The following is a 13,322-nucleotide window of genomic DNA, read 5'->3' on the forward strand; positions in this document are numbered from 1 at the left end:
CACATGTTAATAGTGTCCACAGGGTCACATCTACCCAGTGTCCTCAAGTCAAAAAATTACTCCATTAGAACTGTCTTCTCAGATGAGATTTCAGGGTATGATATCTCCATGGTAGTATTTATTATCATAGAAGTTTGAGACAGTAAATCCAGGATCAAAAACCTTTTCTATGAAGGGCCACATAGTAATTACTATAGTAATTAATGTACAAGTTCTGATCGTTACAGTCATAGCTTAAAAGCATCTGGGGACAGTACTGAACTAGTGGTTGTTACTGTGCTCCAATAAATTTCATTTGTAAAGGCAGGTGACCAACTGGGTGCCACCTGAAGGCTGTAGTTGGTCAGCTCTAAATTGTGGCCAGCTGATTTTTTTTTTTCGGTACTTGGGATTTGAACCCAAGGGGCTTCTATACCTACAGCCCTATTTTTTATTCTTTTATTTTGAAACAGGGTCTTACTAAGTTGTAGAGGGACTCACTAAGTAGCTGAGGCTGGCCTCGAACCCAGGTCCTCCTGTCTCAGCCTCCCAAGTACTGGGATTACAAACATCCACCACCATTGCCCAGCTTATTTCTTTTAAAGTATAATGTTTATCAGATTTTCAAATATTTTCTAGAGTTATGAACATTTAATCTAAAAGGTGAGATAAATTTTAAAATACATTTGTTTTTTCATGAAGAAATCTTCATCTTTATCTGAGGTTGACCATGTTAGGAATGTGTCATGATCTTTCCCACACCCAGTCTTAATCCTTTTTAGCAAAATGCCTTGCAAGCATTGAATGTACAGGGTGACCATGAACTGGTAGTCTGTTGGAGTAATACAGTGTTACACTATTCTAAACTAGACATCCTTGGTACCACAGAGATGTTTTTACTTGTCTACTGTGACTGGAAAGAAATCCTGTTGAGTGGAAGATTGGTTTATATTATCTGTTTTTTATTTTTTATTTTTCATATTTTTGTGTGTGGTACTGGGGGTATTTTGTTTTTCATATTTTGTTTGTGTGTGGTACTGGGGGTATATTATTTTTCATATTTTGTTTGTGGGGGTGGGACCCAGAGGCATTCTACCTCCATGCTACACCCCTAGCCCTATTTTTTTTATTCTTTATTTTGAAACAGGGTCTCACTGACTTGCAAAGAGCCTCAATAATAATAGCTGAGGCTGTCCGCGAACCACGATCCTCCAGTCTCAGCCTCCCTTCCAAATGCTGGGATTACAAGCGTGCGCCACCACACCTGGCTATGTTATTCAGTTTTTTAAATGAGAAGACATGATATACTCCTAGGAACTGAGATTATGTTGGCAGGGCTAATAGTAGATTTTTTTTTTTTTTTTTTTTTTTTTTTTTGCGGTTCTATGGATGGAACCGGGGGGGCATTCTATCTTTGAGCTATACCCCCAGCCCTATTTTTTATTCTTTATTTTGAAACAGAATCTCACTGAGTTGCAAAGTGCCTCACTATGTAGCTGCGGCTGTCTTTGAACCACAATCCTCTTGTCTTAGCCTCCCAAATGCTGGGATTACAAGTGTGGGTACTAGAAGAACAAGAAAATGTTGCTTCCCAACTCTTATGAGATTATCTAGAATGAAAATTTAATACTTTCTTAAAATTGTCCACACCTTTATGGCAAAAACTAGAATACCTCATTTCATAAGATTATTTTCTGACTGTTGTTCTATATTCGGTCTTTTGCATGGAAGAAAAAAGTCTTCACCAAAAACAGTTACTAGTGAAGTTAGAGCCTATTTTAGTTTTCCTTTTGCTGCTATAACAAATGACTTCAAACTGAGTAGGAGTAGCTTGAGTCAACAGAAATTTAGTTTTTACAGTTACAGAGACTAACTCTGAAATCAAGGTGCATCAGGTTGGTTCCCAGTAGAGGTTCTGGAGGGCAAATTTGTTCCACACCTGTTTCTTAGCTTCTGTTGGCCACACCATTCCTTGGCATTCCGTAGGCTGTTAGTGCATCACTGTACTCTATCTCCACTGTCACATGGCATTCTTCTCTCTGTGTGGTAGTTCCATCATCCACAGGAAGATCTTCTAAGATTGCCAGTGGATGCCTGAAACTTGATAGTTCTGAGCCCTATAAAAACTGGGTTTTTTTTATGCCGGGCGTGGTGGCGCATGCTTGTAATCCCCGCGCTTGGGAGGCGGAGACAGGAGGATCACGCAGGTTCGAAGCCAGCCGCGCTGGCGTAAGAGACCCTGTTTCAAAAATATAAAATAGGTCTGGGAGTGTAGCCCGGAGGTAGAAGGGCTTCCAGGAACCCCAGTACCACCAAAAAAAAAAAAAAAAAAAAAAAAAAAATGGGTTTTTTTCCCCTGTATATACATATCTGTGATAAGGTTTATTAAATAGGCCCAATAAGATTATTAACAGTATCTAGTAATAGGACAGCCATGCCTGGTGGCACATGGCTGTAATCCCAGTGCTTGGGAGGCTGAAACAGGATCACTGTTTGAGGCCAGCCTCAGCAATTTAGCAAGAAACTGTTTCAAAACAAATAAAAGGGGCTGGGGGTTTAGCTCAGAGATAGAATGTCCCTGGATTCAATGCCCAGTACCACACACATACAAAAATAAAAACAATTATAACAATATACTGATATGGTTTGGGTGATGACTGGGGTTGCTGCTGCTTGACTAATAAATGGGTATCATACATTGTGCATATGCTGGACAAAAGGATGATTCACTTGCCAGCAGGACTGAGCAGGGCCACTACTCAGAAAACAGCATCAGTGTAAAGCCCTCAGCAGCTTAGCAAGATCCATTTCAAGAGTAAAAGGGCTGGGGTATAGTTCAGTGGTCAGGTACCCCTGGGTTCAACTCCCAGTACCCTCCCCCAAAACATACACAGACAATGTAGAGACTTTAATGTGGAAGAAAGATACGAAACAGTGTAGGTGATACAGTGTCATGTATTTTGTTTCAGAGAGAAGCTCCATGAAGCCAATAATGAATTGCAGAAGAAGAGAGCCATTATTGAAGATCTTGAACCAAGATTTAACAATAGCTGTGAGTTTTTTCCAATTAGCGTAGTTAGCCATTCACTACCTTATTTGGAGGTAAAATGCCCCTGGGTTCAATTCCTAGTACCAATAAATAAATAAATACATACATACATACTATTTTTAGAAATAGACTAGCCTCTCAGCATTCTTAATTGTTACTCATTTGTCAATTAAAATATTTTTAAAGTCATTACAATTAAACTTTTTTCTTTCTTTTTTTAAATTTCTCATCTGTAGCCTTAAAAATTGAAGAGTTACAAGAAGCTTTACGGAAGAAAGAAGAGGAAATGAAGCAAATGGAAGAACGATATAAAAAATATTTAGAGAAAGCCAAAAGTGTAAGTATGAATTTCTGGGCATCTCACTCCACTTTCTGATCATGTTTCACTGAAGTCTTAAATTATAATACTCATAATGCTGTAGGCTGGCTGGCTTCTTATATCAGAGAACTATCAGAAGAAAAAAATAAAGCTTTCTCTCTCTTTTTTTTATTATCTTTTTGTGGTACTAAGGATGGGACCCAGGACATTCTATCTCTGAGCTACACCCCCAGTCCTATTCTTAATTTTGAAACAGAGTCTCACTAAGTTGTGGAGAGCATTACTAAGTAGCTTAGCCTGGCCACAAACCCAAGATCCTCCTGTCTCAGCCTCCCAAGTACTAGGATTATATGCATGTGCCACTACGCCTGGCTCTTTTTCTTTTTTAACAAAGAAAAAAAGCCTGAGCAAGAAGTAGTGATCAAAATAGGTCACTCCACAGATTACTTACTAATTATCAAGAAGAAAATGTACCTTATGTAGGAAATCAGTGGCAATCATGACCTTAACCACTAATCAAAATTAATAGCAGGTGGTACTACAGCAAACCCTGGTGCAGCAAGCCCTGGTGCATCCTGATGGAGTATCATTTTCAATAATACTTAACCTGAATCTAAGTAATCTTTGAGACCTATCTAGCTCACAGGAAAATGAGATTATCAGAACAAGTTAAATAATATTATCAGGAAAGCATCAGGTAAAAATCAGTGTCACGAGCGTGGTGGCGCATGCTTGTAATATCAGTACTTAGGAGGCTGAGTTGGGAGGATCCAGGTTTGCAGCCATTTAATGAGACCCTCTACAACTTAATGAGACCCTGTTTCAAAAATAAAGAATAAAAAATAGGGCTGGGGGTATAGCTCAGAGATAGAATGCCCCTAAGTTCAATACCCAAAGTCAATGTCATGAAAATTAAAAAAAGGTAGACAGTAGGGTGTGGGAAAGTGTGGAAGACTATTCCAGTGCAGGAACCATGCCTGGCCACCAGACGCGGTGTGTTCATCTTTGGATCCTGCGTTGAGGGCAGAGAGCCAGTTATAAGAGACATTTGGGGGATGCCTATGGAAGTGTGAATTTGGACTAAACAGTGACTGTTTTATAGAATTGTTAACTTTCTGACAGAAGATAACAGTATTGTGATTATGTAGAATTTTTTTTTTCCTTTTTTGCGGTACCAGAGATGGAACCCAGGGGCATTCTACCTCTGAGCTACACCCCCAGCCCAATTTTTTATTCTTTATTTTGAAACAGGGTCTCACTAAGTTACAGAGGGCCTCCCTAAGTAGCTGAGGCTGGCTATGAACCTGCGTTCCTCCTGTTTCAGCCTCCCAAGTACTGGGATTACAAGCATGTGTCACCATGCCCGGCAGGGACTATTTCTTTATCTAAGGATAAAGTATTTAAGGGTTTATCCTCTTAGTTTTTTTAATTTCCTTTTTTATTTTTATTTTTTTTAAATTTTATGTAGATTATATTTAAACTAATAATAATAATTTGTTGGGCATAATAGCACATGCCTGTAATCCCAGATATTTGGGAAGTTGAGCTAGGAAGATCACAGATTCAATGACAACACAGTAAGACCCTGTTTCAAAATAAATTTAGCAAGACCCTGTTTCAAAATAAAAACTAGGCCAGGTGTGGTGGTGGCGCACACCTGCAGTCCCAGTACTTGGGAGATTGAGACAGGAGAATCACAGGTTCAAAGTCAGCCTAAGCAACTTAGCAAGGCATTGTCTCCAAATAAAAAATAAAATAGAAGCTGAGCCTGGTGGCGCACTCTTGTAATCCCAATACTTGAGAGGCTAACACAGGAAGATCAGAGTTCACTGCCAGTCTCAGGTAATTAGTGAGGCCCTCCACAACTTAATTAGACCCTGTTTCAAAATAAAGAATGAAAATTAGGGCTGGGGGTGTAGCTAGGAGGTAGAATGCCCCTGGCTTCCATCTCCAGCACCACAAAAAAATTAAAAAAAAAAAAATAGGGATGGGGGTGTACCCCGGAGGTAGACCCTGGGTTCCACCCACAGTATCACAAAAATAAATAAATAAAATAAAAAGTAGGAATAGAGGTAATGAGGTGTGGTGGTACACACTTATAATCTCAGTACTTGGGAGGCTGAGAAAAGAGGATCACAGTTTGTGGCCAACCTCAGCTACCTAGGCCCTCTGCAATTTAGTGAGATCTGTTTCAAAATAAAGAATAAAAATAGACAGGGAATATAGGTCAGAGGTAGGATGCCTCTGGGTTCGATCCCCAGCACGACAAAAAAAAAAAAAAAAAAAAGGAATAGTTTTTTAGCTCAGAGGCTTAGAGTTCTCCTGGATTTAATCCCTGTTAACCACACAGAAATAAATAAGTAAAAATAATGATTTTTGTCTCACTACATTTTGCAGGTTATTCGTACTTTAGATCCCAAACAGAATCAAGGAGCCGCACCAGAAATACAAGCTCTTAAAAATCAGCTCCAGGAACGTGAACGACTGTTCCACTCATTAGAGGTATTTTATTACACTATACAAAAAAATAGAGCCGGGCGTGGTGGCGCACGCTTGTAATGCCAGCATTTGGGAGGCTGAGACTGGAGGATTGCGGTTCGTGGACAGCCTTAGCTACTTAGTGAGGCACTCTGTAAGTTAGTGAGACCCTGTTTCAAAATAAAGAATAAAAAACAGGGCAGGGGGTATAGCTCGGAGGTCGAAGGCCTCTGGGTTTCATTCTCAGACCCACCAAAAAAAAAAAAAAAAAAAAAATTGGGGTTTTGGGTTTGTTTTGGTGTGGTCCTGGGGATTGAACCCAAGGACATTTTACCTCAGGGTAGCACCCCCAGCCCTATTTTTATTTTGAAATGGTCTTGTGAGGTTGATGAGAGTCTTATTACTTGAGGCTGTCCTCAAACCTATGAACTTCCTGTCTCAACCTCCCAAGTACTGGAATTATAGGTGTACATCATCATGCCAGCTAAAATACTGGGTTTTTGATTCTTTATTTTCTGGGACCCTTTCTATATTATGCAGTTGTATATACAGATTTAGAGAAGTAGTTAGAAGTCTCTTGTTTATATTGAATTATTTCATATCTATACATGTTTACATGTTTGCTTATTCTTCAGAAAGAATATGAAAAAACAAAGAGCCAGAGAGAGATGGAAGAGAAATACATTGTTAGTGCCTGGTATAATATGGTAAGAAAATAACACTTCAGAACACTTAAAAGTTTTGTGAGTGTGTAGCATTTGTTACACTGCCTTTCCTACAGAAGTAATTCTACACAAATGAATCTGAAAGTAATTGATATCCTAACACATGCTAGCAAACCTCTTTGCTGACCTCAGGATTGACAAGTTGGTTTATGGTGACCACCACAACCAAGGTTCGGACTTTTGTGGAGGGGTACTAGGGATGGAAGCCAAGGGCCTTCTACCTCTGGGATACACCCCTGACTTATTTTATATTTTATTTAGAAACAGGGTCTAACTAAGTTGCTGAGAGTCTCACTAAGTAACTGAGGCTGGCTTCAAACCTACACAATCCTCTTGTCTCAGCCTCCTAAGTGCTGGGATTACAAGTGTGTGCCACCACGCCCAGCAGGTTAGGGCATTTTGAAGGCATCATCCCTAGAGGATAGGAAGATAAATTTCAGTTTATGTTTTGTTCCTTAGAGCCACTCACTGTAGGGAAAGGGGACAGCAATAGTAACTAATACAGACATAGTATATCTAACTTTGTGAGAGTATTTCAGTGCCTTTGCAGGATGAGTCTTACAGTAAGGACAGTTAACTTTTTTATGGGATTGGAGAAGGTTACAATGCCAGACTCTAAACCAACAGGATGTTTTAAAACTGAATATTTCAACATGAAAAAGAACTTTATATTTCAGGGGAAAATAAATGCTCATCAGCATTCTGCCGTGAATATGAATCACTGAATTTTATAGGTTGCTGGACTTTTTACCAATATTTTCTCCAGATTTCTTTTCTTTTCTTTCTTTTCTTTTCTTTGGTACTGGGGATTGAGCCGAGGGGCATTCTACCTCCAAGCCACACTCCCAGTCCTGTATGTATGTATGTATGTATGTATGTATGTATGTATGTATGTATGTATTTTTCAGTACTAGGGATGGAACCCAGGGGCATTCTACCTCCGAGTATATCTGAGTATATCCTCAGCCCTATTTTTTATTCTTTATTTTTGAAACAGGGTCTCACTGAGTTGCAAAGGGCCTCACTAAGTAGCTGAGGCTGTCCTCGAACCAAGATCCTCCTATGTCAGCCTCCCGAAAGCTGGCATTACAAGTGTGTGCCACTCTGCCCAGCCTGTTTTATTTTATTTTGAAGCAAGGTCTTACTAGGTTGATGAGTCTCACTACTTGATAAAGCTGTCCTTGAACCTTCAATCTTCCTGTCTCAGCCTCCTGAGTACTGGGATTGCAGGCATGTGCCACCCTGCCTGGCTCTGTTTTTTTTTTTTTTTTTTTTTTTTTACATACACACATTTATATATTTCTATTTTTTATCTTGAAGAGGGTCTCACTAAGTTGCTGAGAACCTCCCTAAGTTGCTGAGGCTGGCCTTGGACCTGTAATCCTCCTGTCTCAGCTTCCCAAGTACTATACTGGAATTACAAGTGTGCCCCCACCACACCCAGTTTATTTTGTTATTTTATATCAGAGTTAAGGAGTCTTGGTAAATTGCTGAGGCTGGTTTTGAACCTGCAATCCCCCTGTCTCATCCTCTCAAGTATTGGGATCACAGGGGCGCACCACCATGCCGAGCTTCCCAGATGTTTCATTCTTTTTTGTTCTTCTCCATGAAACAAATTCTTCTGCCCTTTTAAATGTTGATTGAAACAATTTTTTTTTTTTTTTTTTTTTTTTTTTTGTGGTACTGGGGGCGGAACCCAGAGGCTTTCTACCTCCAGGCTATGCTCCCAGACCTATTTTTTTTTTTTTTTTTTAATTTGGAAACAGGGTCTCACTAAGTTGCTGAGAGCCTCACTAAGTAGCTGAGTCTGGCTTCGAACCTGCGTGATCCTCCTGTCTCAGCCTCCCAAGCGCGGGGATTACAAGCGTGCACCACCACGCCCGGCTGATTGAAACAAATTATACCAAATATCTTTCAACATCCTCTGGCTCTATATAGCTCTGATATTGGAATAAAGCATTGTTTTTTTCTTACAATAATATAGTGATACTGTCCCTTAATGGTTAGGGTCTTTGGCCTAATAATATGATTTTACTTTTACTAAAAAATTCATAATTTTTTTTTACATTTTATATCTACACTTATATTTTGTCTTGGTCAAAACTATATATTTAAACCAGACATGGTGGCTCACTTATCAAACTTGGGAGACCTTGTTTCAAAAATAAAAATAAAGCAGGGCGTGGTGGCGCATGCTTGTAATTCCAGCATTTGGGAGACTGAGACAGGAGGATCATGGTTCCAGGACAACCTCAGATACTACTTAGTGAGGTTCTTTGCAGAGATTGAACAACTGTGTTCAATCCTCAGTACAAAAAAAATAAAAAATAAAAAACCTATTCAATTTTGTATCTTTTTTTTTTTTTTTTTTTTTTTTTGGTGCTGGGGATTGAACCCAGGGGCATTCTACCTCCGAGTACTACAATTCCAGCCCCATTTTTTATTCTTTCTTTCTTTTTTTTTTTTTTTTTTTTTTTTTTTGTTTAGTGTGTGTGTGTTTTGGTGTTGTTTTGTTTTATTTTGTTTGCGGTACTGGGGATTAAATCCAAGAGTATTCTAACTCTGAGCTACAGTCCCAGCCCTATATTTTTTATTCTTTATTTTTGAAACGGGGTCTCACTGAGCTGCAAAGGGCCTCACTAAGTAGCTGAGGCTGGCCACGAACCTGCCTGATTCTCCAGTCTCAGCCTCCAAAGTACCAAGCATGTGCCACCATGCCTGGCTTCTTTTTATTTATTTATTTTTGAGATAGGGTCTTGCTAAGTTGTCCATGCTGGCCTCAGACTTGGGATGCCCCTGCCTCAGGCTTTCAAGGAGGAGGCATAGGTGTTTGCCACCATACCTGGTCTGTCTGTCTCTCTCTCTCTCTCTCTCTCTCTCTCTCTCTCTCTCTCTCCCTCCCTCCCTCTCCCTCTCCCTCTCCCTCTCTCTCTCTCTCTCTCTCTCCCTGTATGTCTCTCTCTCCCTGTATGTCTCTCTCTCTCTCCCTGTATGTCTCTCTCCCTGTGTGTCTCTCTCTCTCTCTCTCCCTGTATGTCTCTTTCTGTCTCTGTCTCTCTCTCTCTCTCTCCCTGTATGTCTCTTTCTGTCTCTGTCTCTCTCTCTCTCTCTCTCCCTGTATGTCTCTTTCTGTCTCTGTCTCTCTCTCTCTCTCTCTCATGGTACTGGGGATGGAACCCAAGGTCATTCTGCCTCCAAGCTATATCCCTAGTCTTATTTTATTCTTTATTTTGAAACAGGATCTTACTAAGTTGCGGAAGGCCTAAGTAGCTAGGCTGGCTGCAAACCTGTGATCCTCCTGACTCAGCCTCCCAAGTACTGGGATTAGAAGCATGTGCCACTTCTCTGGGTTCAATTCCTAGTATGGCAAAAAAAATAAAATAAAAATAAAAAGGGCTGAGGAGCCATATATGGTGGCACATACCTGCAAAATGCCTCTAGGTTCAATCTCCAGCTCCCCAAAAAATCTGATTTCTCACTGGGAGAATGTATTATATACTTTGTTATATATGAAAGACTAGAATTATATTAAAGAGTGCAAAGCCAGCCTGGCATGGTGGCGCATGCTTGTATTCCCAGCATTTGGGAGGCAGAGATGGGAGGATCATGGTTCATGGACAGCGTCAGCTACTTAGCGAGGTCCTTTGCAACTCAGTGAGACCCTGTTTAAAAAAATTTTATTAAAAGACTAAAAAATAGGGCTGGGAGTGTAGCTCAGAGGAAGAATGCCCCTGGGTTTCATTCCTAGTACCACAAATGATGATGATGATGATGATTGATGATGATGATGATGATGGTGATGATGATGATGATGATGCAGCCGCAGCGAAGTCAGCCAGGTGTAGTTGTGTGTGCTTATAATCCCAGTACGTGTGAGGCTAAGACAGGAGGATTACAGGTTGGAGGACAGCTTCAGCAACTTAGTGAGGCTCTCAGTAACCTAGGGAGGCCCTGTTTCCAAATATAAAATTGGCCTGGGGGGGAACCTCAGAGGTAGAGTGCCTTTGGATTCAATTCCCAGTACCACAGGGTGAAAAAAATGCAAAGCCATAGGTAGACATGGTGGTGTATACCTGTAATCCTAGTACTTGAAAAGCTAAGACCAGAGGGCCACAGGTTGGAGGCCAGCCTCAGCAAGTTCGTGAGACCTTGTTAAAGGAGTGTAGCTTAGAAGTGAATGCCCCTGAGTTTGATTTTCAGTACCATAAAATAAAAAGCATGCCGGGTGTGGTGGCGCACGCTTGTAATCCCTGCGCTTGGGAGGTGGAGACAGGGGAATCGCGCAAGTTCCTCGCTGTTCCATCCCCAGTACCACCAAAAAAAAGCAAAGCCGTGACCAGTGTTCTCCCGAGAAGCTGGTAGTAATGGAAACCCTCGTCTGCACATTATCACTTTATTATCGTCAGTCTCCAGTTCTGCCTGTTAGTTTACCTGTATCCAGTCATTGTTGAATTCAACCAGTGCATTCCATTCTTAAGGTCTCTCTGGCTCGGGTTCTTCATCTTTTTGCCAGAGTCCTTGGCTTGATTCAGAATCTCAACAAATCAGGTCCAAGCATTTGCTCCCAAAAACAAATGGAATAAGGCATGGTTGAGCATGTCTGTATCCCAGTTCTTGGAGGCTGAGACAGGAGGATCTCAGGTTTGAGGCCAGCTTCAGCAGTGTAGTGAGACTCTCAGCAACCTAGTGAGACCCTCTTTTGAAACAAAATATAAGAGTCTGGGCTGGGTGTGGTGGGCACACTTGTAATCCCAGCATTTGGGAGGCTGAGACAGGAGGAGCGTGGTTCGTGGACAGCCTCAGCTACTTAGTGAGGCCTTTTGCAACTCAGTGAGACTTTCTTTCAAAGTAAATAATAAAAAATAGGGCTGGGGACTATAGCTCAGATGTAGAATCCCCCTGGGTTTCATCCCCAGTACTGCCAAAAAATAAAAAGTAAAGGTCTGGGAGTGTAGATTGGGGGTAGAATGCCCCTCGGTTTAAACCTCAGTACCAAAAGAAGCAAAACCAAAAAAAGAAAAGAAAAAAGGTAATGGAGCCGGGCGTGGTGGTGCACACTTGTCATCCCAGCTTTCAGGAGGCTGAGACAGGAGGATCCAGATTTGTGGCCAGCCTCAGCTACTTAGTGAGGCCCTTTGCAACTCAGTGAGACCCTGTTTCAAAATAAAGAATAAAAAATAGGGCTGGGGGTAGAGCTCAGAGGGAGAGTGCCCCTGAGTTCCAACCCAAGTACTGCCAAAAGAAAAAAAAAAAGATGTAATGGTATAAAGCAGCAAAATAGCTTTAATCAGGAGACAAGAGGACCAGTGTTTACATGTCTGTCTGTGGGGTACCGGCAGGAAGACCAGGAGTATCTAGAGTCATACATCTTGGTCAGGTGGTGATCTGGTTGACCTATACCTCAGAATTCACCAGACAGAGCCTGTTGGTGATAGGAAAGTTGCTTTTGCCTGGGCGGTGGTTTCGACTCATAACAAGTTGTCGATATGACCTGTCTGGAATCCAAAGTGGCTGATACAGAGCAAAGGCAGAGATGCCAGATTCTTTACATTTGCAAGCCCAACTGAAGAATGTGGTGCTTGTCAATCATCAGCATAGCCTTTTTCCTGATCTACTCATAGACCTCTGCCCTTAGTAAATAGTGCTATTAACATCATTTTTATTATTCCTTCTCATTCTGGGAGCACCCCTGGAGGTTTCCTTCCTCCTATAAAGGTGCTTTCAGCCAGGCCATTGTGCCTTCTCATCTAAGGTGGTAGGCGATCCTTCTGTCTTCAAGAGATCCCCTTGCTCTTGGTTGGGCCCTCTGTAATGGGTTATCAGGACTTTTCTCAGTTTGTATGGGAATACAGGCCTGCCTTCAAGTGAAGAAAAACAGCATGGTGGTATGTATAGTACCTCCTGTGGCTTTCCATCTTTAAAAAATGAGTGCATTTGTTTTTCTTTTCTAAAATAAGCCTTGTGATTTCCATAAACCATGTGAACCAATCACTGCCAATCAGTTACATTTTTTTTCTTGGACAATCATTTCATGCATTGTATCTGAAGGGGAAGTATGATTGAGTATGGATAATATATTCCAAAAATCTGTCTCTATTTTCTGTTGTTTTGGCTATTATAATTTCAGAAAATTAAAAGATTTGTATTTAATTGTTGGAACTAAAATGCCTCTGTACAATTTTAATCTATAACGAGTAGAATTTACATTCCTAATTGTGCTTTACTGTGGACTTTAACAAATTTTGCATGATGGTTTTTTTTTTTTTTTTGGTGTGTGTGTGTGTGTGTGTGTGTGTGTGTGTGTGTGTGAGAGAGAGAGAGAGAGAGAGAGAGAGAGAGAGAGAGAGAGAGAGAGTAAGAGTACTTCCTGCTGTTTTTTCATCAGTTACTCTTTGTTTTCTTTTTTAATAGGGAATGACTCTGCATAAAAAGGCGGCTGAAGACAGATTGGCTAGCACAGGTTCAGGGCAATCATTTCTAGCCAGGCAAAGACAAGCAACCAGCACAAGAAGACCTTACCCAGGCCATGTTCAGCCAGCCACAGCAAGGTAGAGGTACCAACAACTGGCATTCAAAGCATACTTCTGTTACATGTAACAACATTTCAGGAAGTTCAGCCAGCTTATTTTTGTCTTTCTTTTATGTCAGTATTTAGTGTTCATCATTTGAGGACTTTTCCTCTCTATTGTATCTTTTAGTTTCTTTATCTATATTCTGTAGTCTTTTCAGTTACTTTTAATGTGCCAAAAATTTGTAAGTGTTGTATAATAGT

The 13,322-nt window shown here is 40.8% G+C and overlaps 1 protein-coding gene across 1 annotated transcript in view; it reads left to right on the forward strand.

Annotated features, from left to right (window-relative positions):
• Positions 1-13,102, forward strand: part of HOOK3 (hook microtubule tethering protein 3) — a gene marked incomplete at both ends in the record, with an annotated part of 127,514 nt that extends 114,412 nt beyond the window's left edge. The window contains 5 exons of the mRNA XM_080709776.1: positions 2,949-3,031; positions 3,265-3,365; positions 5,745-5,849; positions 6,461-6,532; positions 12,962-13,102. Coding sequence (XP_080565902.1) covers positions 2,949-3,031; positions 3,265-3,365; positions 5,745-5,849; positions 6,461-6,532; positions 12,962-13,102 — 502 coding nt within the window. The remainder of the gene's footprint in view (positions 1-2,948; positions 3,032-3,264; positions 3,366-5,744; positions 5,850-6,460; positions 6,533-12,961) is intronic.
• Between the last annotated feature and the right edge of the window lie 220 nt (positions 13,103-13,322).

Source organism: Muscardinus avellanarius (assembly GCF_963383645.1).
Source record: "Muscardinus avellanarius genome assembly, chromosome: 14".
Classification (NCBI taxonomy): Eukaryota; Metazoa; Chordata; class Mammalia; order Rodentia; family Gliridae; genus Muscardinus; species Muscardinus avellanarius.